Source organism: Zootermopsis nevadensis, unplaced genomic scaffold (assembly GCF_977971745.1).
Source record: "Zootermopsis nevadensis isolate Lab colony 2312 unplaced genomic scaffold, Znev_1.0 Znev_ptg000006l, whole genome shotgun sequence".
Classification (NCBI taxonomy): domain Eukaryota; kingdom Metazoa; phylum Arthropoda; class Insecta; order Blattodea; family Termopsidae; genus Zootermopsis; species Zootermopsis nevadensis.
Window position 1 is genome coordinate 6,934,236 of NW_028259138.1, and position 25,605 is coordinate 6,959,840.

Below are 25,605 nucleotides of genomic sequence, written 5' to 3' on the forward strand. Positions count from 1 at the left end.
GTTGGGACCGGCATTACAAAGGGGCTTAGACCAACGAATATATTTTCCATTATTTCTGTCACAAACTGTTCAGGCTCTGGGACTTTATCAATCGTCTAACTTATTAATTAACTAGAGCAACGCGCTCCTTTCGGAGCGCTTTCTCTACAGTCCTTCCCGTTCTTTGTCTATAATTTCCCGTTTTTCGTCTATCAGTTTCTGTTGATATTTAATACTTCGTTTTTCAGCGTGTTTTTTTTTTTGATCTTCTGTTAAATAGATCTGATGTTTTAGTTCTTTACGTCGCTGTTCAGAGGCCAACTATAAAATTCTCGAAAATGTTGAAGATCGTTTCGGACACACTCTGGAAACCTATTCTCAAATCTGGTTTAAGGTTTTGTCGTATTGAAAGGACATTATGTATGTTTTGAGGCTGACTGTATACGTTTGCAATCTCGGAGGTCAATTGTGCACCATTATTGTCGCCGTTGTAGACATTGAATATCATTTCTTTTAGACTTTCAACAAACGTAGCAGCTGAATGCAACATGTTTATTGAGGGAATCATAAAGCAATCTGATCCATTGACATTCTCCAGTTTCAAATGTTTTACCGCATCCTCCTGGACCATCAATGTAGAAGTATGGTTTTTTGACAGTTGTTTTTCCTTCTATATGATTAAGTATTATGTCAACGATTTCCTTTTGTTTCTCGTTCAATGATTTGTACATTTCTTCGCCAAGTCCAATGTGTTCCTCAACAGTTAATTCTTTGTTATTTACTGTCTGTAATTTTTTAATTTCCTGAGGCAGTGTTGGAAAGTCTTTCAAAGTTTTCCCTTCAATAATTAACAATTCATTAATGTTTGCATGAGCTTTGTCACGTGCGTCAGAGTCCGAACGTTTATCTTGTTTTTTAAAGTCTTGCGCCATTATATCGATGAAATCATTGAAAAGCTCTTCGAGGTGCAATGGGTGACAATGGATTAGAATCTGAACATACAAAACACGTATCTGATAAGGCATTTGGTAGATCGCAACTTCCTGCATGCAACGTTTCCATTCAGCGTCATCTTCGATCAGTCCACGTGCTAAACAGGCTTCTGTGAATGTTTGATAAGTGACAGTGTCGTAAGTCTTTAAGTCCTCATAGTTTTCTGCGCCTTTCACATTCATCAAAAGAACACGTAGATGGAATGTTTCTTGATCTCTAGGGCTTACACTATAAACGCGTCCGATTGTGTGTTTACCATCTCTTCGTGGAAACCATGACTTCTGTTTCTTCAAGTTCGTCTTTTGTTCGTATTCAACAGTGGACACTCCTTTTTCTTCATCATCATTGCTACCTTTTATATCTGCTCTCCACGTATAGTTCTTTGGAATTTCGAAATAATAATACTTTCGTGCGTTTGGATCGCGTTTGTTCAATTCGAAATATTCAAGGAGCATTGTTGAACCGTCAATTGCTTTTCGAATGTCTCCAAATTCGACGGTTTGTTCGTTCGGCAAATGCACAGGTAAACGTATGATTGAATGACTGCGTTTGTGCATTTCATTTTGAAGAATGCGATGCGCTGCTTCTGGAGCAGTGACCGTGCGACTGTCTTGGTAGTTGGTGATCTCGTCGTAGATTGTATAGTTTGTCAAAGCATATTTGAGAGGTACTTTACTGAAGTAATCGATGATACAGACTCAACGTTCATGTGACAGTTTAATTCCTGCATCAAATAAGGACAGTATGGAACAACGTGTTGGTTTGTTGGGAGAAATCCATTTTTTGTGGAGTAAGTGCGTTCATTATTTTGTCGTTTGTAGATTGGATAACCGTCTTTGACGATTATTGTGCAAGGAGAAAACTTTGGGAAAACCTTTAGTATACTCATTTCCCTTCATGCAACGCTGACTACATTGATGAATCATGTTACGCGTAACAATGTCGTTAAGATTTGGTTGTGTTTCGGAGCCTGGTAGTTCAGCGCAAATGAATTTGTCAACATCATCATCAGTCTTAATTTTTGATCCTTCTTGGAGGATTAAAAGGATATGTGCATGCGGAAGTCCTCGCTTCTGAAACTCAACTGTGTACACGTAAGCAAGCGACTTTCCCATAACTGAATGTTTGGTCAGCAAATCCACCAAGTGATTGAGTTTCAACTTGAATACTCTGTCAACGAAGTCGGGTCTGTCTGATGGTGTTTCATGTTGTTCGAGATTTTCGCGAATTTCACGCCAATTAGGATTGGTCGTAATGGCGATGAACAAACATGGCGTGCCGAAAGCAGCGACCATTGCCATTGCGTCTTGGTACAGTTCCAACATTTAACGTGGTGATCCAACGAACTATGAGTTCAAAACTTTAATGTGCCCCAGTTTTTTGTTCTTTTCTTTTGCATGCTTTTCCAAGCTTGCTTTCAAAATGCTGCACTTATCTACACGTTTACCTTGTTGGTACCTCAAATAGTTATTAACATCTTTTCCACGTTTAATTTCAGTGTCAACCAAATATCGTTGGAAAAGTTTCCCACTTTTTGTGATTGGATTAATTTCGTTTTCACGAGTAGCGATTCTATAGCGAGCGAACATTCCTCGTGTTAAACGATCGCGAACTTTAGCATCTTTCAGTTTGAGGTCTTTATGCCATCGAATTATGCCGTAAGGAAACAGAAGGGGATAGACAAAGGGTTCAACGAATGGATTCATTGTCGAAAGACGTTTGAGTCTTTGCTCCTTGGTACTATAAACAACAACATACGAATCAGGAATGTCACCGTCGTCAGTTTTAGGACACACAACAGCGGTCATTGCTCCATTTCGGATTGTACCTGTTCTTGTCGTCTCCAGGAAGCATGGACATAACCTAGTTTAGCAAGTTTTGGTAATACAATGCCGAGTAGACAAATGACGTAACATTGTTTGATGCCGTCATTTCTTGACGACAAATTGTTTGGCGACGACGACAAATCACAACACTTGAGTAAGACACTAAACCAAACTCCCCCTTCCTTTCATTGTATTTATTGCCTAAATATAATTTAAATACAGAGACGTATTTAAGTCAGATTCTCCGGAACCGTGGTTCCACTATCACTTTTTGCTCTTTTATTAAATATCAACAGAAACTGATAGACGAAATCGGGAAATTATCGACAAAGAACGGGAAGGACTGTAGAGAAAGCGCTCCGAAAAGAGCCCGTAGCTCTAGTACCTTAAATTAGGCGACGTCTGCTTCATCCCACATGCCTATCAATTTTTTGTTTATTGTCATTCTCTCATTCGATGCTGTATAGTCTGAGTTACTGAAGAAGCGTCATTAAATAATCTGTAAATAGTAATAATAATTTTCATATTGTTTCAGTACTCATTTAAGCTACGACTCTAACCAGCTTTAAGAAAAATGGAAGTAGGAACTTTATGTTAATTATCTAAGAGAAAGGTATATCAGGAACTATTCCAATTTACCCTTTAACGCCAATTGGTTACTATATGTACCACATCCTTTAACAAATCAGTATGTTAGAGTTTTGTATATCTGCGTATCGTATGATTCTCACAATAAACAGCGGTTATTTCTTTATGGGTTATCGCATTTCTACTGCAGATTAATATTCTGTATGATATTACGATGAATGGATGTAGGGTTCATTACTGCTATTAAGACATAAAGAAACTTTCTTGGAAAAAAAGTATGTACGTCTATAGTAATTATTGTACATAAAATAAGAATGATTGCAGTTTGTGGCGTTAAGTTTATTCTATAATTGACGCTTACCTTATTCACAATTTTTATATTTCACTTGGGCGGAATAAGCGATTATGTAGGTGGAATAGAAACAAGTAGTTGTTTTATTATAAATGTTATGATTTAATTTATGATATTTAATAATACCAGAAATTAAGTATTCATTTTGTAAGTGATTTTTCGATCTTTGTCAGTTTGAAGTGCTTTTCCATTTAATAGTAAAAAATGCTTAAATTTAAAGGACGTACTTAGAGGCATTATTAAATAATAAGGCAATTTAATGATATTATGATACACTTTATAATTTGACAATAAAATATAATTTTATTTTGTTGTGATAACATTAAACGCGACAATTTTAAAATTGCCATTAGTGATAACATTAATAGGAATAATTTAAACGAAGGTCTTCTATTACCATAGGAAGTCATAAGTGGATTGGACGTTTAAGTTCTCACGGCTGTGAGGAGCAAGATAGCTCCATTCCTAGCTGCAGTGCCGTGTATTTTGGTAGAACTACTCCGACGTTTCAGAGGTACTTGCAACATCCCGAAAAATGGGTAAGGGCAAGGGTGCCGTTGGGGCGACGAACAAACCTCAGTCTGGCCAACGGCTTGGCAGGGGGGAGGGGAAATATGAATAGACAGAAAATGCATTAAACTATGTTCTTCCCAGTCAAGTCCCTTGGCTCTGACTCCTCCCTTTCCCCCCTTCCGACGGCCCTTTTTAGGAAACCTGCGGTCCGACCCTGCATCCATAAAGACCTTTCCTTTCACTCTGTCATGGGACATTCCCTAGGAGGCAAACAGGACTTCTGAAACGTCGGCAGAATTCTGTCAGGTGATGTGGCGTACAAACAAAGCAGACGGCCACCTTCAAACTTACCGCCGTCATAACCTCAAATTTATATTCCCATGATCTTCAATGTATTGGAACTGGAGTAGGTAATTAAATATACAAATATAAATAAAATGTAGGTAACCAATCAAGAGGAAATACAAACAAAAGAACGCTGAACTAAAACTGAAATGTTGAAGGGCGACCTGGAATTGAAATCAACGATCAGGCTTCTTAATAATTACGATTTCGAGTGTTTAACCTGTAAGAGGAATGTTTATTTTCTACGGAATTATGATTGTAATTGAGTTTAAAATTAGCTTAAGCCTGTTTATCCTTAAACACTTTAACGTAAACCCTCACGAGATGGAAAAATTCCCTTCAAAGTGTTCTCCTGCGGGAGCAACAAATTCCTTTGCCGTCGAGGCACTTTTGACAAGTCCTTGGACGCTCATGGTGATATCCTGAAGTATATACCGGCGGATTTTGCGACTTCATTAGAGCGATATCGTGTAATTCATTCAGTCGCCGTGTTTCTTTTTCTCATCATTCAACTCTCTCTCCAGGGTCTCTGCCTTCGACGCTAGTACGTTCTTCTCGAACTCAGAGAATCGATATCTTATCTTTATTACATCGATTAACGCCATTAAGCAATCCTTGTAGGCGTCGTCTTTCTGAAAACCATCAGAACAACACATAAGCTCAGACTGTCAAAGAGAGACTTTGGAAGATTCGGAGACCTCAGATTCAACGCAACCAACCACATATGTATTCCATTTTAGTGCTTTCACTTCGTAATCTTTGAGATAAACGTCTTGCTTTTTTATATCTGACGCTAAGGATTTATGCCGGCCTTTGCTTCTGTATATTCCACTAGCGACAAGAATTACAGACAAATGAACAATTAATCGATCTGTAATTACAACAATTTTGTGTGTACCACGTGACATACGATACAAAGTTACATCAAAGTAAAACGGTCGTTTATCGGACTCAGTATGAAATCCAGAGAAGATGAGAATTATCATTTAATTCTCCAAAAAAATCACGTCATTAAACATTGTTCTTGAACTATGAATCAAAATCTACACTGGCGTTCGTAAGAGAATCACAGCGAGGCAAAAATTACCAGTTACACCTCGTGCGTCGCGAAAGAGCAAAAGGGTGCAGAAACATTAACTGATTTTTCAGCTTAAGTAAAGTTGGGGACTCCCGAAACGACGTGACGTCATCGATTTGGAGCTTACGTTGGTAAAATCGCTGTGGAAAATTACACCACTTAACGCCTGCCATCCCGCAAACACCACAAACGTTCGAAATTAAATATTTGAATATTTTATCGCCTTCCTACCTAGAGGCAACTGCAAATATTCTGTGACAGGAATTACATTTTCTAAGGGATTGACCGGAGGGGCCCAAATTGACATTCTTAGTTATGGGAACACTAAAAAGACAGCTCGCACAATGGGAGAAGGGCAGTTTATACTCACATTTTTCCCGGAGGAACGAAATTTCCACCACTTCTTGGTTCTTCCCGTTTTCGTGCCGCCACTGAAGTCAGAACGTCTATACGATCCTCCAATTCACAAGTAACTGCATTTTCTCTTTGTCTGGACTTTGACATTTCCTCCGCCAGTTGATACATCTCGTGTTTTAGATTAATGTACTTGCTTTTAATGAGATCAAGTTCAAAATGTGCTTGCTGATCTAAACTATGAAAACATTCTTTGATTTCCTTCCTGAGTTCTCCTGTTTTGATAGCAATTCTTTTTTCGTCATGACAAACGTGGGCAATTAATTCCCGTGTCTCAGCACATAGCCCTTTAATCTGGTCATTTAAAGTTTCTTGCAGTTGCTGCTTGCACGCTTCATAAATAGACTTTTCGTCTCTCAATTGCAAGCAGTCTTTGTTCAAACTGATATAATTACACTCAACTTCGCTTATTTTACGCAGCAATTGCCCCTGCATCTCTGCAGATTGCTGTACACACTCCTCAATCATGGTTTTGTTGTCAGCAATGAGCGCCCTCCCCAGCTCCTGCAAATTCGCTTTTAGCTTCTCGTTTTCTGCCATCTGGTCGTCAATTGTCGATTCCAGTTGCTTTCTGGTATCTTCAAAAATGCTCATCTCGTCTTTCACTTGCGGAAGCTCACTATTTGCTTCAATGAACTTTCGTTCAGTCGCCAATACTTCTACTACCTCCACCTGATCCTCTAAGGCCCTGATCTGTCTTCCGAATTCATCGAGCATTTCAGACGTTTCGGTAGTGCGCGCGTCGTGGAAGTTTTGAACTTTAGCTCTAAAGGAATTATTTTCGGCTCTCAGTCTAGAAATTTCCTCTTCTAAATAAAGATTCCTCTGCTTTTGTGTTTCTTGAGTGGCCTGCAGTTTAATTTCCAGCTCTTTTACTGTTCTCTTCAGAGCATCGCGTTCCCATCTGACGGCTACACAGTCTTCTTCAAAGGCTGTACACCTCCTCATTTTGGTTGCCCGATAAACGTCATAAATACTCTGAATTTGTTCATTGAGGTGTACACTGTCAAAACCTTGCGTAGCTGAACTACTGCCCACATCATCATATAGTGTTGCTGACCTGTATTAAACGAATTAAAAATCATTACTCTGCATCGTAATGACAGAAATAATTATTTATGAAATCCCACAGGAAATGCAAAACTAATTTAACACAAATTTCCACATGTTCTTACGTTTACATTTCTAAATATTTTACTCTTCGATGGACAGGCGTATTCCTGATTTTATTATAATCTAATTTTATGCATTAATGCGCGTGTGATGTAGCAAATGAATAAACTTTATAAGAAAAAAATTATAGAATTCTATAAAATCACAATAACATTAATCATCTATATATATATATATTCACTGATCTAAATTCGTGATCAATATTAAAAATGTTAAAACAATTAATAAAAAGTCTTTCCGGGATTATCTCTTCAATAAGAGCAATCTTTGTGTTTACTCTTCGTCTTGCCGAACTCAGCCAAAAAACTTGAGAATAATTTACAAAATATGAAAAAATCTGTATATTTCCGTGCGTTGTCTGTTCAGGAGGAAATCTTATGTATTCGCCAATTTGACTTCGCGTCGTAAAAATATTTGGCCACTCCTGTGCCTATATTTTTAAGCAAGAAGAAACCAAAGATTTATCCACGATCATGTCTCCAAGATTAACAAATTTTGCAGTTGCAGTTTTTGTATGACACTCCTGCTCTACTACACTGGGGGCTGATTGGATTCTCATGTTTGCATACATTTTTGAAAATGTAACTGTTGTCCTCACACTGTCATTTCAGATTTCGCCTATTAATAATTTAATATTATAAGTCAGGAAGCGGTCGTAGCCGATTTCAGCAAACTATCTCAACAAACTCCCGAGGCAAACATCTAATGCGTAATTCTAGATGAAATGAGGCCGGTAGATCCGAAAGGCGACAGTCAATCGCTAGACAAGTCCATCGAAAAATGTTTTCTAGGGCTTTAATTTAATTCTGAAACTTAATTGTTATGCGAAACGCTGAGGTGTGTACGTAACAAGATTTTCCTTGTGACCACGTATTGTGCTCAACAGTGAAGCGTTATATAAATTACGCCATCGACGTTTGCTGTATGTTAGTCAATAGCTTAAAGAGTTGATGCAACTCATGTGTTTAAATTAAGAGACTGTCTCTTACTGAAGTCCACATCACTTACCTATAAGTGGATGATTTTTCTCCTTCTGATCTGGACGACTTCTAAAAAAAAAGGTCTGATTAAACAATGAAAACTCAAGTACGGACAACGAACTGGTTTATTAAATTCCATTGTTTAGGTGTGACTTGCGTGGGCCTACCTAATAGCGCAGTACCGATTTTATAAGAAAAAAGTAATTATTTGTAAGTCCGCAGTGGCTTCGAGGCGTAAACGAGGACCTTCGTCAAGAAATTAAATAACTAATACAACAGCAAATAACGAAGATATTAGAGAAAGTTAATAAAACTGGGAAATTTAGGATGTTCAAATGAAATAAAATAAGATTGGCAGAATATGTAGCATGCTTACGGAGATGACACATAACCTACACAAAGCTCTGGTACAAACGTCTGAAGGGAAGAGACAAATTGGTGGGCCTAGACATCGATGGAAGAATAATATTAAAATGGATATCAGTTTTCTCTTCGTATTACGTTAGGTGAGCGTAAACTTCATTGCAGACATTCTGTGACAGAAATTTTATTTTCTGACAAACTGCATTGAGAATTTCTGGGGCACACACACGTCATAAAGTGAAGGCAGTAGGTACTCACATTTTTTCCCAGGAATAGCAATTTCTTCAATTTTTTTCCTGCTTTTTTGGGTTTGCTGCTTCTAATTTGTTTTCCCATTGCTTTACATTGCTTCCTTATAGATTTGCCCACTGAGCCGGTCTTATCCATGGTAAACACTTAAACTCTCTGATTCGCTAACCTCACGTGTCGAGACATAACCGCCCGGAAGTCCTGTTATAACAGAATGACCGCGGTGATTAGTCAACAATTAAACGGATGCGAATTTACGCATTTATGCATTGTTACGTATTCTTTGCTCGATCGTGTCAACAGCAATTAAATGGCCTCAACAATGCTCAGAAACTTTTCATTGTTACGTATGCAAACAGTTACAATGCATATTCCAATAATGTAAATAATAACATGGCGGCAGTCCTGCTTTTTGCTTGGGTGCTCAAAGGTTCAAATCGCGGATCGGAAAATTTTCTATCCTGTTTGGGAGGGGGGGGGGGTAATTGGTGGTTTTATTCAGTCCGTCCAGGCTAATGCCGAGAGAATACCTTAAATTAGGCGACGTCTGATTCATCCCACATTCTTTACAATTTTTTGTTTATTGTCATTCTCTCATTCGATGCTGTATAGTCTGAGTTACTGAAGAAGCGTCATTAAATAATCTGTAAATAATAATGATAATAATTTTCATATTTTTTCAGTACTCATTTAAGCTACGACTCTAACCAGCTTTAAGAAAAATGGAAGTAGGAATTTTGTGTTAATTATCTAAGAGAAAGGTATAATAGGAACTATTCCAATTTACCCTTTAACGCCAAGTGGTAACTATATGTACCGCATCCTTTAACAATCAGTATGTTAGAGGTTTATATATCTGGTTATCTGGTTCCACAACAATGCCGGATAAACAATTGGCGTAACATTGTTTGATGACGTCATTTTTGACGACAAATTGTTTGGCTACAATTTGCATTGTTGGACACGATTCCATGGTCTTACACACGCTTCTAAATATCTTTATATTACTTTTATAATTTTGCATTCCCTCCTTTCATTTTGAACTCTCATCTTTCCTAAACCCCTCCCCCCTCCCAGTTTATTATTTATTTCTCCTCACATTTTATCACTGCTTTTATCCATTTCTCTATATAATTGTTTGAATATAGCCCAACTTGTCGCAGGTTGTCAATATCTTTAATTGTAGCTGTAATTCCTATTCCAGTTTCTGGCTCAATACCCGTGAATCTTTTGTCAGTAAGCTCTTTTCTCCAACATCTAGATTTCTCACATCTCAGTGTGTGGCTCGTGTCTGCTCCTTTATTACACAAAGGACACATCTAAGGACTTTCTCTACCACTTGATCCTTCATATTTGTTCCTTCCAGTTTTTCTACACACGCTCCATTTGCTGCCGTGTATGGTTTAATTCGAGGACGTGTAGCTCAGTCATTATAGTCACTGGCTATGGACTGGACGACCGTTGTTCGATCCCTGACGGGGACAGAGGATTTTTCCTCTAGCCTCTGCGTCCAGACCGGTTCTGGGGCCACCTAGCCTCTTATCCAATGGGTACTGGGGTCCTTTCCCGGGGGTAAAGCGCGGCCGGGGCGTGATGCTGACCACTCACCCCCAAGCGCCTACATGGCGTATAGTCGGACAGCTTTTACAGCTCACTGTAGTAGATGCCCGGCTCGCCCCGTCGTGGGTTCTGCACATCAGAACCCTGATGATGGGGACAGAGATGGTCTCCGAAACGTGGGTTTCGTATTTTAGCCATTTGACGCGGCTGATCCCCCTAGAAGATTTTATTGAGTTACGTCGCCGCGAAAGCTTCAAATCAAATGTAGAAGGCTGATATAAAATACACAATGTCATTAAGCATTAATCACGTTTGGTATAAGAATAGGCTATGTACGGTTAATTTTAATATATGGGTCGAAGGGCATGCGAAGAGCGGTTGTTTTAGGTGGTATAGATGTGTATGAAACCTAAGATTAGTAATAACTTTCGGACTTTCAAGAATAAGCGGCAACGTTTTGACAATGTTTTCCGGTGTTTCTACGAATATTGTGCTTGTCATGTTTAGAGCGAATGTCTGTGGGGGTAGGGATTAGGAAGCCCTTACATACATATGGAATCTGTGCGTTGAGTTGGAGGTAAATGGTGTGTTGGTGCCAGCAGAGGTGGTTCAGGAAAAATGTGTTTCCGCAGACATGAACTTAGTCTTTATGTAGTGCACAAATTGCGGGACGGAAATACGAGTAATTTCTGTCAAATCACCACGTCTAGACCGGCCCACATACTTGGTACCAAGGCCAGGAAAGCCGGAGCGTGCAACGCCCATTTAACGCCGACGCCCGCCTCTAATGAGTGCCCTCTTACGTGGTTCTAAAGCACAGCACATCGACCTTCTCCCTTACATTTATAAATACTCACTCACTCACTCGGAGGCTTACCCAGTGTCGTGTTTGCGCGTGACAGTTTGCGTGGGATATATTTAATAGATTGGTGCACGTTTTTTTTATGCTGACATTTTCTACTGCTATTCTGTTTGAATCAGTTAAGGTGTATGACGTCAATGAAAATAAAACTTGTTTATGGGTGGGGGCAGAATAACTCACAGTGAACAATAAAGTCATTATTAGGGTATCGCTTAGAAGGGTAGGCGTATTTCTTTTCTGGCTAATGGTGACACTGAGCGTCAAGCTTTGCATATTCTCTCAGTTTAAAGCTGTGTTATAGTTGAGAAATTTCCTTGCTTCTGGGGCGGCGGAAAAATATGGGGACACCTCTTTAAAAGATCTTTAGTTATTTTAAGAATTTCAATGCTACTAAGTTGCTAATTGACTGTTATTTGTAGTTCGGTTCTAATGTCATAAAAATCACAAATCAAGTTGATTCCGTAATTATTCGCCATCGGCATCAGCTACGAGGTGCGATCGGAAAGTTTCAAGACTGTGTCAATAGAGGGCGAACCGGATGTAGTACGAGCTTCTGCCTTTAGGGGGTGCGGCCTACATTCATAGTGAATCAGTGTGCCAGCCGGCATCATCGAATTAGCATTTGTTTCTTAGTTACGGGTGTTTTGGTAGTGCATTACACCGACCCTCCTGCGATTCCGGAATGTCGTGTGCATCAAATTTTGCCAGAGACTCGCCAAAACGGCTACGGAAACCTATGAAATGCTAAAGCAAGCATTTGGGGAGTCCGCAATGGGTCGTGCACAAACTTTTGTGTGGCATTCACGTTTTAAAAATGGCCGAACCTCTGTCGATGATGACGAGCGTTCTGGACGACCATCTTCGAGCACAACGCCCGAAAATGTTACGAAGATTCGGCAGGCCATTCACGAAGACCGACGTCGTACCATCAACGACTTGTGCGACATTGTTGGGATAGGCTATGGGACCTGTCAGCTGATTCTAAAGGAAGAACTCCACATGCGACGCATCCTGTCTGAGGACCAGAAGCAGAATCGACTTCTCGTTTGTCAGGAGCTCAAAGATCTTGCAAGAACCGACCCCAACTTCCTTTCTAAGCTCCGTGTGACTTCTTCTTCTTCCCAAAGATGAAAATTCAACTAAAGGGAAGGAGATTTGAGACGATAGAAGAGATTCAGGCAGAATCGCAGATGGTGCTTGACAGGCTGACAAAGAAAGATTTCCAGGGATGCTTCCAGGCTTGGCAGCGGCGCTGGTATCGTTGTGTTCACTCCCAGGGGAACTACTTCGAGGGTGATGGATGAATTTAATACCTGAGATAAGTGTACGGGTTTTTATAGGCGCAGTCTGGAAACTTTCCGATCGCACCTCGTACTTCTTTCGTGTAGTAGCCATGTTGTTTTTCATTTCCGAATTCTTAACTTCCACATTGATCATGCCCGTATGGTGTCTCTTTCTACAGACATGTAATATTCCCAACAGTTAAGCGTGATTGTAAATTTCTACAAAATCATTTGCTTTCGTAACACACATTTATTATCGTACTTTTAATTTATTTTAAAATATGTTTGGATCCAGCTGTGCACGCATTCATATACCACAGAAGCATACATTAATGTAAGCTTTATAATGCGCACAATTGTAAAGAATTCGAGTAATTCATTGTGTGTTAACTTAAAAACAAATTTTATATTAATGTAGATCGGCCATCCTATTAATATAATTGTATGCTCAATCGGCTATAACTACACAACGTTTTCTCTATTTCGTATTTCCTTGTAAATGACCTGATGATTGCATAACTGAAATATGTAGCCCGTCCTTGTTTGAATGTTTCCCTTCGATCGGGTAAAAATTATATTGACGGTGTCTGAAAATAAAATCCCACCGGTGTGTTGCAGATGAAGTCGCCTTCACATGTCATTCTTGTGTGATCGCCAGTTGGACGCTTGTGTGCTACACGTATTCTGGGTTGATACGCTTTTGTTGATTCTTCTTTGTAGGTTCTTATCATGTTTTGTTTTTGTAGGCAATTTATCCTGTAAGTGGCGAACAAGGGTCTCCCATCCCAGAAACTTTTTCCTCATAAAAGTCAATTTTAGAGCAGTGCATCCTATAGTACGCTGGGCAGATTTCGATTCTGTTTCATTGGGTAGCAGATTGTAGGTTGGACTAGGTTCTGTTGGGGGTAAGTGAGGCTCGGACATGTTTCACGGTGGTAACAGTGGCTACGAAACAAGAATCTCCTTCTACTTAAGTAATATTTTTACGTCTTCATAAACTAATTGGACAAGAAAAGTTTTGTTAATGATAGTTAAGAGATCTGTGTCTGTGTCAGGTTTGTAGTTAGAGGCAACCAATTTATGTAAGTTGTATTAGGCCTGTTAATTCGTAATTAGAATAGGCTGAACCTATTCTTTATTATTCTCAAGTCTTTATGACTCGCAATAAAATTACTATGAAGTGGCTTCCAGGGACCCCATAACTTTAATTTGTGTATTTTATCTGTTTTGCCTTTTGTGACTACAGTTCGTTATACTAACGTATGCTTGGAAAATAAAAACAATATTAATAAAGGATCGTATATGAATGTCGCTGCGGGCCGTGGTATGTTCATCTCTGGTTTTCCGTAACCTGGGCGTGAAGTTTAATACAAAATTGTGGTTTCCGATGTTGTAAACACAACGCAATTCACTAAACCCAGGTTCTCTATTAAATTTTTGAAATTGAGTTCATGTTTTCTTTTTGTCATCTTTTAAAAAGAAATAACTACAACGTGCCATATACGTATTACATTCCCATGGGATCTGAAAAGTTGATATTTACAGAGTTTTATTTTAACGAAGATAGCCTGATTCTAGGTAGAAGTATCAAAAGTAGGCCTTTCATAGGCCACTCATATTTATGATTGCATTTCACAAGCCACACATTCATCTCGTATGTAGACCTCAGCAACATTACTGAATGCATTTAACGTTGTATTTCCTCTTTCATCTCTTTGTACTCCCCACTCCCTATCTTGAAGAAGACGGTCGTATTTATAACATTCAGTGGTTTATCAACCATAATTCAACCCCGTTAGGCATAATCCTTCAGATAACGTGCGTGTAACACTGAAGTAGTTTTGTGAGTGAGTCATTTCCTTCTGGGTTGTGACGCCGTTTTGACTCCAGCGTTTAGGGGAAAAAAGCATACTGAAGATAGAGACTGTGTTTCTCCAAAATATTAATGTCCATCTACAAATTTACGAGTCGGGGCTGAATATGGGGACAGTATGTTTTTTTCCGAAACGTTGGCATTTTGCTACGAGACCGCACGACGTCACAGCCCAGACCAAGAAGTACAGTGTGCGACTGTAATCTTGAGACTTGCAAGGAATGCAGGAAGTCCGAAGCGTTAAAGGCAGACGCTGTCTTCCTCACCCCGCAAGTCACAATATTACAGTATTTAACTATAGTTTTGTTTATTTGTATATTCTCCATTCTCGATAAAATCCCACGGATATAATCTTTGCTCTTGGAGCATCCTTAATCCTTCTTCTGATACCCTCTTTATGTGAACCAGTCTTGTGCAGTGCTTAACAATTTTAACAGCATCTTTTGCCTTCACTCCATGTATGTAGGATGCGAGTGTAGTGGAGCAGCGAGTCAAGTGTCAAGCGGCGAATAAAGGAAAGTAACAGGTCTAAAAGGCGAGGTGTGTGCACTCTAGTTTATCAGAGCATCTAGAAGTGTTCACATAAGTTGTAAGAATACGTTGTACACATTGTGGCGGACTGACATAGCACAGGCGGGTTTGTGCACAGGTTTTTGTGTATTAAAGCCACAACGTATCGGAAATATGTTTGAAAAAAACTTTGTTTCCTTCAATTGTTTCTGTGTAAATTTAGTCTTCCGTTGGTGGAAAATGTCACTGGGACTCAATTAAACCTTCTTTACTGGACATAAAAATTACGTTTCGGCATGTTAACATTGTTTTGCCTCTTGATACTTGATTCGCTGTTCCTCTCTACACTGACGTGTTCGACTGTAAAGTAAAGTAAAGTAAAGTTTGTCCCATTATACGCCATGTAGGCGTTTGGGGTGAGTGGGGGTATAGCTCCTCTCTTCCTTGACCTCGGCACTAGATGGGGTGAGTGGTCAGCATCACACCCCGGCCGGCTTTACCCCCGGGAAAGGACCCCGGTACCCATTGTAGAGGAGGCTGGGTGGGCCCCAGAGCCGGTCTGGACACAGAGGCTAGAGGAAAAATCCTCTGCCCCCGCCGGGGATCGAACCCCGGTCGTCCAGCCCGTAGCTAGTCACTATACTGACTCAGCTATCCCGGCTCATGACATGTTCGACTGTACTATTTATTATATGTTATACATAGCGACGTTTCGAGTGCGTTAATGCTGAGTGGTACATGTTCTGTTCATGAATGCACCTACAGACAATTTTTGATTGCCTACTTCTTTTCGGATATAATGTCACTGCGAGGAATGAACTTGCCTTCTCTTCGATAGAAAATTGTTGATCGACATGACTGCTTTGGCATGTGGCGTATTACGAACCCGCTTCAGACTGGACCAAAAGATGAAAGCTGGAATGCAAGCAACAATAGGAAACGGCGTCATAGCTAATCCAATTATTTAGGCCTATGCGGGTGTAGAACAGGAGGATGCAGTTGTGTGAAGATAGGGGATCCCAGCCACCCCTATTAATTTCCCTTAACCCAGACATGACGTCACCTAGAACAACTGACTCAGCTGTTTTGATGCCATGTTGCCATTGTTATTTCACAGCTGCCCCTGTATTGATTGTGCTTGCATTGATCAGTTGGGATTCTCTGAATTAATTACTGAGCCTTCCCTGTGTCTTTAGTTCAGAGAGCTCTATTACTGTAGACTGGGTACCAAATTTTACATGTTTCGTTTCTGAGATGTGTCTTTTGATTTAAGCATGCAAATTTCTACGCCAATTTAGTGTTTTCGCCCAGTTGATGACAAATTTATGTTGTCGGCCTGTGAGAATACAGGAATTGAAAAACAATTTTCACTGAACTAAAAGTTAATTTGCCACTCAAAGCGTTTAACAAATGCAGGCCAAGATCTCCCAGTGATTAAATATCACGCAATGAGTAGAAATTGGGGTTGGAAGTAAAACTGAACGCGTTTCTAAACTCGGCACTAGATAGAGATGAAAACAATTCCCGTTAACCGCTGGGTAGGATGCTGGGTGGACCTTAATCATGCCTGGTAGTGTTGGCGAAACGAAAAATGTCGGCACCATAACAACAACAACCGAGACACCCAGAAATAATCCTGATACTGTTTTCTGACTACTGGCGAGTTAACGGAGACCGTTTAGAGCAGACCTGCCCAACCCTTTTTGTTGTGCGAGCAACTTCGACGAAATGTGGTCTGTATGCCGACATGATATTCAATACATAAAGTGTGGATTGTGTAGTATAATGGTACATATACTTTCATCTGCGTATTTTTCTGTAAATTATATACAATGAAACTATACTGATGATGAGGTGAAAAATTTGTAAAAAGTTGCAATTCTCAACCTAGGCTAGAGTGTGTTTATTTGTAGCACATTTTTACAAAATGGATTAGTAATGCGATGTATGTCTCCATAAATGAAAAAAACTCATAACCTTTTTACTTTTTTGTCAATTGTTTTTAACTTGGGTGTGATCTTTTGCACAATAAGACCGACTGTAAGACCGGCAATAAAAATATGAGAAAGAAGCCGCTGCTGGTGCCCGCACATCTGCAAGTTGTCAACTAGAAAACATCCCTGTAACAGTACACGTCGGCAATGATCGGCAGTTATTCTAATCCCGGCAAAGGAAACGGGTGGAATTGCTTCGGCGTTCTATGGTGCCGTTGCCAGGGAAGGGGTTAAATACGTTTTCTTATTTCAAATATATCTGCGGGCAGCATGTTGCCCACGAGCTGTAGGTTGGGCGGGATTGTTTTAGAATATAAGGTGGTTGTACGAACCATACTACGAGTCTATGAGCGAGTGGGTTTCCTAAAGTGGCCAGAAGATTTAAGTTGTATTTCTGGATTCCTGGTAACATACCGGAAAACGAAGGCTGGTTTGAATGTGCACCTTAGGACTGGCTATTTGCAGTAACTCGGATCCCCAGTTAAAATATTGGTTCGGTGTGGACTGTAAAAAGTAATCTTCTTTATAGGAGAAAGTTAAACATTTCGAGGAGTGTGTGCTATTTACTAGAAACTTAGGGCTCCTTTAAATGTTTCAATACGAACTTATTTCCCCAGATAAAGCAGATAAAATAAATATATAATGTAGGCGTATTTATAAGTTTTTGACGGAATCGTATTTCAGTATGTTTCAGCTCATGAGGCAGGGGATCCAGCGTTGGTCCTGATGCTGAAGCAGCCCTGTAGAATCATTAAGACATTTTTGTTTTAATTTTGAAAGTGTGGTTAATTTTGGCCACGTAGGAGGGATTGTAAATGCTCATTATTTGTCAGGCTTCACACGGGTGGTGAGAACTTTCGTGTAGCCGTGCCGCTGAAGTCTTATATGAACATCCTTGTCGGAACTGAAGTTGGCTAACTCCATTAAAGTGGCAAACCAGAGAGACGTACGAACAAGGTTTCAGTGTAGAACCTTTCACGCGACTGGGTTAAGTGGTGTTAACTTTTGTTAGTTGTCACGTGTCCTTAGACCGATCCAACAAAACGGGTTATTGCATAAACTCGGGTTTCTTTGAATTTAACTTCGATGCGAACTCCATAAGCTGGAGTTTAAAAACAGAACATCAAGATTTCGGCTCATACTTTTTAAATTAAATTTTTGGTTGACGCTTTTTCATTTAGTTTGTTTTTTGCAGCATCGTTTAATGGGGTTGTGACACACATTAAATTGGAAAAGACTTGGATGACATTGGTCATGACCTTTAAGGTATTATATTAGTCTTTGTCTGGAAGAATGAGAGAGGCAGTCATGCCGGTTTTCCGGATAAAATTTTAACCTGGGATCTCATGTCTTTGAAGTAGGACTATTAACAATATCACCTTCTTTGGTAGGTCGATTTATGCCTACTTGTTTGCGTCAAACGCCCTTGCGAATTTGGGGGTTAAGTGTGAAACTCCATGATATAAAGTAATTTTTGAAACGTGATAGTTACACAGCTGGTCAGAAAAGTCCGTGATTTTATGAAGCCTCATCCTTTATGACGATATTAAAAAAACTTGCACATGACATTATCGTGATCCCGTCAGATGCTTTCCACACATTTACTCTTAATTACATGAGATCCATTTTAATTTTATCCACCCATCCCATCGTTGCCTAGGTTTCTCGCATGGTTTGCTTCTGGTTATAATTTGTAAACATTTTCAATTTCTTCCGTGTTTGCTACATGTTCTTCCAGTCAAATTCTTGATTTATAAATTATGGAATTGAACATCATGTACTTGTCTCCTGTTTTATTAGAATACGTGTCCATTGTATATTTTTTGATCTAGAGTTCCGCTGGCTAGAGTAATTTTGAATCTCACAGAACTAATCTTGTAATGTACACAGCACTGAGAGTGCTCGAGCAGAATGTTCCTCAAACGTTCTTCACCCGCGGTACACCCTTATTCGTTAGACACATCACAAAATAGTCTCAAGAAAGGGGGTTTCAAACTATAGGTCTATATGGCCATAAATATCTGCATGTAAAACCTTTCTCTATAAGAATGAAACATCTGAAATCAAAACATGACACATGTTGAATAAAATTATCGACGATGAACAAGTGTGTGTGTTAGAAATTCTAATTACGAAAGATAAAATATTTTCCTAACTCCGACTGCGGAACACTGCTCTAGCTAGATATAATCTGTAACCTAGCTAGGGTGTTCTGTACACTAGTTGACAGTGTAAACAGTACATAGAGTACTCTAGCGGCCGTTTCTAACTCTTATCAAAAAGTAATGTTGCCTACCTTAACTTCGTCAAGCTCTTCATTCATATGTTTTATTCAGTTTAGTAATTGTGATTTCTTTGTTTATTTTCAAAGTTGTGTTGGGCAAGGCCGTGATCTAGGCAACACGGAGTTTTCCTCCGGGGGCTTCCCCGGTTTCTCCGTGGCATCCCAACAATTACTCCATTCACACACAGAAGAAGGCAATGGCAAACCACTTCTGGATCATCTGCCAAGAACGTATATGAACAGGTCCCAGTCCGAGAAAAGGATGGAAGGATCCTGTCCATATGGACCTGTCGTCAGACAGAACACTAAATAATAATAATTCATCTTCACTCTTCGATTCTTCAAGTAATTTTCCATAATTTTATTCTCTTCTTGCAATCCATTTTCTAACGAATGTTATCGCACGAGACATGTTCTCTCGTTGCATCTTGTAGGTGTACACACCTTCTAGAGCAATCTAGCTAGAGTCACTCTGTAGTGTTCTAGGCTAGTTTTTCTTGTAGTTCAATATTTACTTCAGTGTATACACGCGTCTAGAGAGCTCTTAGCTAGGGCAAGCAAGCTCTAACTACATTTTGCTCTACAGTGGACACGTGCGCTTAGGTTTCTATTGCTCGCTTATGTCGAAAAACCTACCTCTTCGAGTAAGGGACCAACCGATGTAGGAAATACGGCGATGCCTGGTGCAGCCTTCTTGACGTATTTCCGATACGGTTACTTACTGAGTTAATTAGTTCAGCAATTTGTTCTAATAAGTCTGATAGGAATGAGACTACATTGAATTACCGTAATTAAAAATTATATTGATAAAAGAGATTCAAAGCATCAGTTACAATTATGAATCGGACGTGGAACATCGATAATGTATTCTTTATAATTTGTGTATACGTTAAGTGCCACGTGATACGGTCTTTAACCACTGATCCATCAAGTTTCTTCTCTTTGTCTGCAGTGCTACCGGAAATTTGACACCCCCCCCACACCTTCTTCTGGCCGCAGATAAAAGGTGTTTTATTTACCGAACGCAGAGGTCTTCGTCTCCTTTCGATCGATGGAATGAACTGTAACAAGAATCGAACCAAGGAGAGTCGAAGAAACCAAGCTTCGTGTTTGGGAGGTCTCCTTTCACATCCCTTCCAATTCATTATTTATCGTGTCATTCGACGCTACATATTCTGAACTACTAACATCATCGTTAAGTAAATAACAAATAAAGAAATAAATTAGAGTAGAAAAAATGGGTGGTTGTGTGGGAAAATGTGGAAAGGAATAGATACAAAAAGGAGGAGCGGAGGGAATAGAGTGAGACGTTAAGAAGTACGGAAGAAGTATTCGATATTGACTCCAGACTTTTTTTCCTCTTTATGACACTAGGAGTGGAAAGCCGATTTCAAGTGGGAGGAGTGGAAGGATGGTGGAATGTAGGGTGAAGAAAGGCGAGGAAAATCTGGGATGAAAGAAATTCGGTGGAAATTCTACCACAATTTCAGCAGACTCAGTTTCTGTATCACTGAATAGTTTTTTTTTTCTGCTCTGTTTCTTGTTCTCTTGGCAACATTGTACATCGAAACATGAACATTGTAGAAAGTAATAGGGCAAGAAAAGCTTCGTCTATATTCCATGAAAGCACTTACCAAATTACAGTGGCTCTGTGGCCATCATCCCACACGGCACTTACAGAATATCAACGTGTGTGATGATCAGTGGTAATGGATTGGCGAAGGGCTGTAATGCACACCATTCTTACATTACATCTACGAGTCACATCGAATTTATTTTGTACGAAAGACGACTTGTGCCGTATACACAACCAGCTTTTGTTAGTATATTATGTACTTCAAGGCCAGTACATGTTACGTTATTTTGAACGATCATCTTCAGGTTGTAAGATTGCATTTGGTTTTGTTTTTCGTTTCGATTTCCAATTCTGACGGAGTTCGTATGTCGGGAGAGATCCCTTCCATGTCAGTCTGCCATCTCCATCCTGACCCAGCAAGACCGTTATCTCACTTAATATGGCAATTGGGAGATTGAAGATATTTGTTTCGGAAATAAATATACGTTGTATCTGTCAGATACCGGTAGGCCCGACGCAAGGTGAATAACCTTTCAGGTTTCGTATTAAAATTCCTACCTTGTAAGTCAGTATTTGTGGGTTCATCGTTTTGAAATTTGACAGATATAGAAAAAAATTGCAGAAAATTGAAATACTGGCGGTAGAAAGACTACTTAAAATATTTCACCCTCCTTGTAAACAAATTCGGTATCGTCGAAATAAGATTCGTTGGAATCGATGATGAGTTAGAGGCTAATTGGGCGTGTGTAATCGTAAAATGTTTTTTATACTTTCCTGTTGCCTAATTGGGGCACGCGAAGTAGAAAGGGAACAGCATGTCGTGTTTGGTGCCCCCTGCCTGGTCGTCGGACTCCGGCATACTGCGGACCGCCAAAGAGATTAGTCCGGCACTAGCAATATTAATATATTAATAATAACAACCCATTATTAATGTTTAACTTGTTAGAGGTAGTGTTTATACTGCAGTTGCAAAGAGAAGAAAATATGAAGGGGAAATGGGGATTTTGACGGAAAATTATGTTTTGGGGATCCTTTGTGCCCTATTTAATGTTATAATTTACTAGCCGATAGTTCAAGTTACCTGCAGCTCGGTATGGTGGGGCTTCAAATTTGGTTTAATGTTTGTCTTTACACGATAAAAACACCAATTAGGTTTCGGGATGTCCTGTTTTAATTATCTGGTATGATATCACATTTCTTATAGGTAACGGTTCATACCTTTAATGCAGTCCGTGTACAAACAGTGCAAATAATTGATGTGTAACATTCATTAAACTACAAAATTTATTTCTAGTGGTCTGCAAGAGTATTTAGACTGTCAAAAATACAGAAGTTGTGGGTCTACTCGGGTTTGGAGAACGTGCCGTTGTCCCCCTTCATCTACGTTTACTGCAGATGCAAATCTGTTGTTACAAATGCTGTCACGCTGCATACACCGGATATACGATGTACTCATACAAATATTTCTTTATATTTGGCTAAAATTTGCAGAATACGTGTTAAATGTTTTTACAGTACGCCATTTCGAACCGAATCATTGTCTTATTTGAATTTCGTGTAAAATAGAAATTCCTTCGAATATGCAGAAAAGACTCCCCACAGTGTGTTAATTTTATGCACCTCATACAGAGAACACACAGAAATTCTTATGTGGATCGCATCAAAGCAATAGCCGAAGAATTTATAATAGTTTTAAAAATGTTAAACCCTTTATGGAATTGTCACTCATAAGCGCAGTTTCAATACGAGCTTATTACATACAGAGACACTGAGAAGTGTACAGAATTAATTTGGCCCTCTCCACCGACTAGAGTTCTTATATAAGATTCATTTTAATATCCTTTTATCTATCACTAGGTCTCCTGTTTGGTCTCCACTTTTCATGCTTTTGATCTGTAATGTTGTATGAATTTTTCGTCTTACCTATGCGACATATAAACACAGATGCTCTATACATGATGTACATGTCGCATTACCTTGGATAAATGAGTTTTAATCGATGTACGTAGACCAAACAGTCATTCGCAGTACTACAGAATCTATAGCTTATAACTTTTAACAACGGCCACAACGTTTAAGAATGCCCTTTATCATGTAAATACTACCAGGAAAACAGAATGAAGTTGAGAGATAAAATAAGAAAACGCACAGTACTCGCAAGGCATATTGAAGCCATTTGGTACGTAGAAAATGCCCACGTTTAGCCAGTAATAGGTCTGATACCATTAAATGGAGTTCCAAGGAATCGCCGATAAGAAATTAAAGCTCTGGATTTAAACCGAATTATAAAACGCCATTCCGAATGCAGTGGGAACATTGGTCTGCAGTTTATGCAGAACTACGTTACAGAACAAAAACAAGAAATCGTACATTCATGGGACCACGTCTTTGGACGTGATAAAAGAGATGCTGAGTATGTATCCATCCATCTTCATGTGTAAGGTAGACGTTCGTGTTCTGTGGACCATGTTAGACAAATTTACAAATATGCGAATGTGGATAGTCGTGCTTTGTTTCTGTCTTATAATGTTTTTGTTTTTATTATCGCGTTTAATTTGCATATATGAGATGTATTTTACATTATCGTATTTTCCTTTCGAGAAGGAAATTGTTAGTGTAAAGGTTTATGTTTATGGTGATGGGTCATGTGTAGTAGTAGTCTGGAAGTGTTAATAAGAGCGAAAGTCTGTCCAAAAATAAATCATTTTACATTAGTGTTGTAATTTTCTCATTTTTCAAGGGAAGTGTTCCTTGAGTGTTAGAATTTAAGATTCACTGTCAGAAGAACTGCCATTTTGTACTTTTCAAACTTTGAGAAAAACTAATGGGGAATGTGCCTTCAAGCTTCTCCGAACTTTAAACCTGATGAAATGTCGTTGGATCGTAGGGTTATTAGGCTTCATATCAATTCTGCGTATGTTGGAGATGTAAAAAATATATTGGCATCCTGACATCCTGACGTGGTTCAAACCGTCCGTTCAATGCTTGCTGTCCAGTGGGGGTATTTAGACGTAATGGCCAGCCGGACAGCCTCGCCATAAATAATTAAACGCTTAAAAATTTCACGCTGCTGTGAGCCCCATAAGCATTAACACATCTTATAAATCGATCTACCAAACTGCATCATATATTACCAGTCAATTCGGACTGATATTATAATCTTGATTGATGTTCTTTAGGCATTGAGGTATGCACAGTCCGAATTTTGAGTGGACCTACCTCGACTCTGTCTGTGCCAAATTATAGTTGCTATAAATAAATACGTAAATGCTCGTCTAAGAGACACAAAAATCTTAATTTACGTCAAAATCTGTATATTTATCTATTCGTTGCTTGATTTACTTCTTGGTTTAGTGTTTGAAATTTTTGGGCTGAGAATGGAAAAGCACGAAAATTTGATACAGAGTGATCCTGGCGCGGGCCGCTTTCTGTCCGCGTGTCTTTTTCTGTCGACCATTGCTGTAAAGAGCTCTGAAATTGATTTGTTCTGGACAAATAAATATCAATATGATGTGTTTATTAATTACTTACTCTCTGTTCATTGAAATGTATTATGCAAAACGAAATTAAGACATTGATGTTAAAAACAAGGCTATGGCATACAAGGTGAGATTATACATGTGTATATAAGTGTGCATTATTAGGTGGAAAGATAACGTATTACATGATAATAAGTAGGCTTTGAGGAAATCTGAAGACGCCATTGACAAGACTCTCAAATGCTGTAATGGTTTTGACATAAATGATGTCCCTATATCACTACGTATTTTTTCTGATAATTTGTGTCAATGTGCCTTGTGTCTGTCACTTCAGGTAAACGAGCAACTGAGTCCGCAGACACTCGACGAGGGTTAGGATTTTATAGTTTTGTTACCTAAACTTTCACTCGTGGAAGTTACTAGATGAATCTGGACAGTGTGATTTATTCTTGCTTCAAGGATAGATCGAAAAAACCCGTTCCTTCTTCATTTTAACGTTCACGTCTTCCAGTATATCAAAATTTTCGCGGACAGAAATTAATGGTATAATTTGATTATTTGTATGATCCTTATTTAGTTTTCGACAGAAATTTTTAGATCAGTTCTTTACAACGGATCTATTTGATCATGTTCTCTCCATCTTTTCACTCGAAGACGAAAACATCCAGTTGCCGAAACGTCTCTTATGAATAGTAGACGATGAACAAAACCCGGAAACTGCTACTAAAAATTGTGATTAATGAAGGTACTTAATGGTATTCCGCCTTATATATGTCACTTTGTACTTTAACCCTTTAAAGGTAAGTGGTAACTACACGTACATCTTGATTTAAAAATCAGTAATTTTACCATTTGTGTTCAGAATGTATTCATCTGTGTCATTCTCAGGGTAAACAAAGATCATTTCTTTAATCAGTTGTAACTAGTTTATGTTTCTAATAATTATGTGGTCTATTTGCTTTTACATGAGAATTGGGTGTTTTATCATTGTTAAAGCGAGCTTCGGCTTTGGAGGATTAAGAGAATGGATTGTGAAAGTAATCTGCACCAAATTCTCCGACATTTATTTGTACCTTCAAATGTAGAAGATAAATCTCTCAGGTGTTGCAAATGCGACCGGTACAAAACCCTCTACTTGACACTCACGGATGTTCGGTTACGCTCGTAGGGGATCAAAAGAGCAGAAGATCCATTCGTTTAAAAGTTGAGAAGAATATGAGGTCATAAACATTTTGAATTAAACTTGACTTCTTCTGGAATATAAATCCAATACCCTAGAGGTAGCGCACTGCGCCATGCTGCCATATCTTCTGTTATATCTGTTTGACTTT

At 39.1% G+C, this 25,605-nt stretch overlaps 2 protein-coding genes across 4 annotated transcripts in view; one reads left to right on the forward strand and one right to left on the reverse strand.

The window, feature by feature from the left end:
* The window catches only part of Sema1a (semaphorin 1a), a 799,656-nt gene that overhangs the window by 150,157 nt on the left and 623,894 nt on the right, over window positions 1–25,605 (forward strand). The window lies entirely within an intron of this gene.
* On the reverse strand, window positions 3,996–9,078 carry LOC110837395 (uncharacterized). The gene is made up of 4 exons (XM_022079488.2): window positions 8,863–9,078; window positions 8,270–8,310; window positions 6,045–7,148; window positions 3,996–5,228 (listed from the first exon to the last, which is right to left on the reverse strand). The coding sequence occupies exons 1-4, from the start codon at window positions 8,989–8,991 to the stop codon at window positions 5,201–5,203; spliced, it is 1,302 nt and encodes a 433-aa protein (XP_021935180.2). The 5' UTR covers window positions 8,992–9,078; the 3' UTR covers window positions 3,996–5,200.

Coding starts and splice junctions, on each gene's coding strand:
- LOC110837395 (XM_022079488.2), bottom strand. CDS start 8,991: ATGGATAAGACCGGCTCAGTGGGCAAATCTATAAGGAAGCAATGTAAA. Junction 8,311..8,862: donor TGCTATTCCTGGGAAAAAAT/GTGAGTACCTAC, acceptor CTTTTTTTTTAG/AAGTCGTCCAGATCAGAAGG. Junction 5,229..6,044: donor TTCGTTCCTCCGGGAAAAAT/GTGAGTATAAAC, acceptor GATGGTTTTCAG/AAAGACGACGCCTACAAGGA.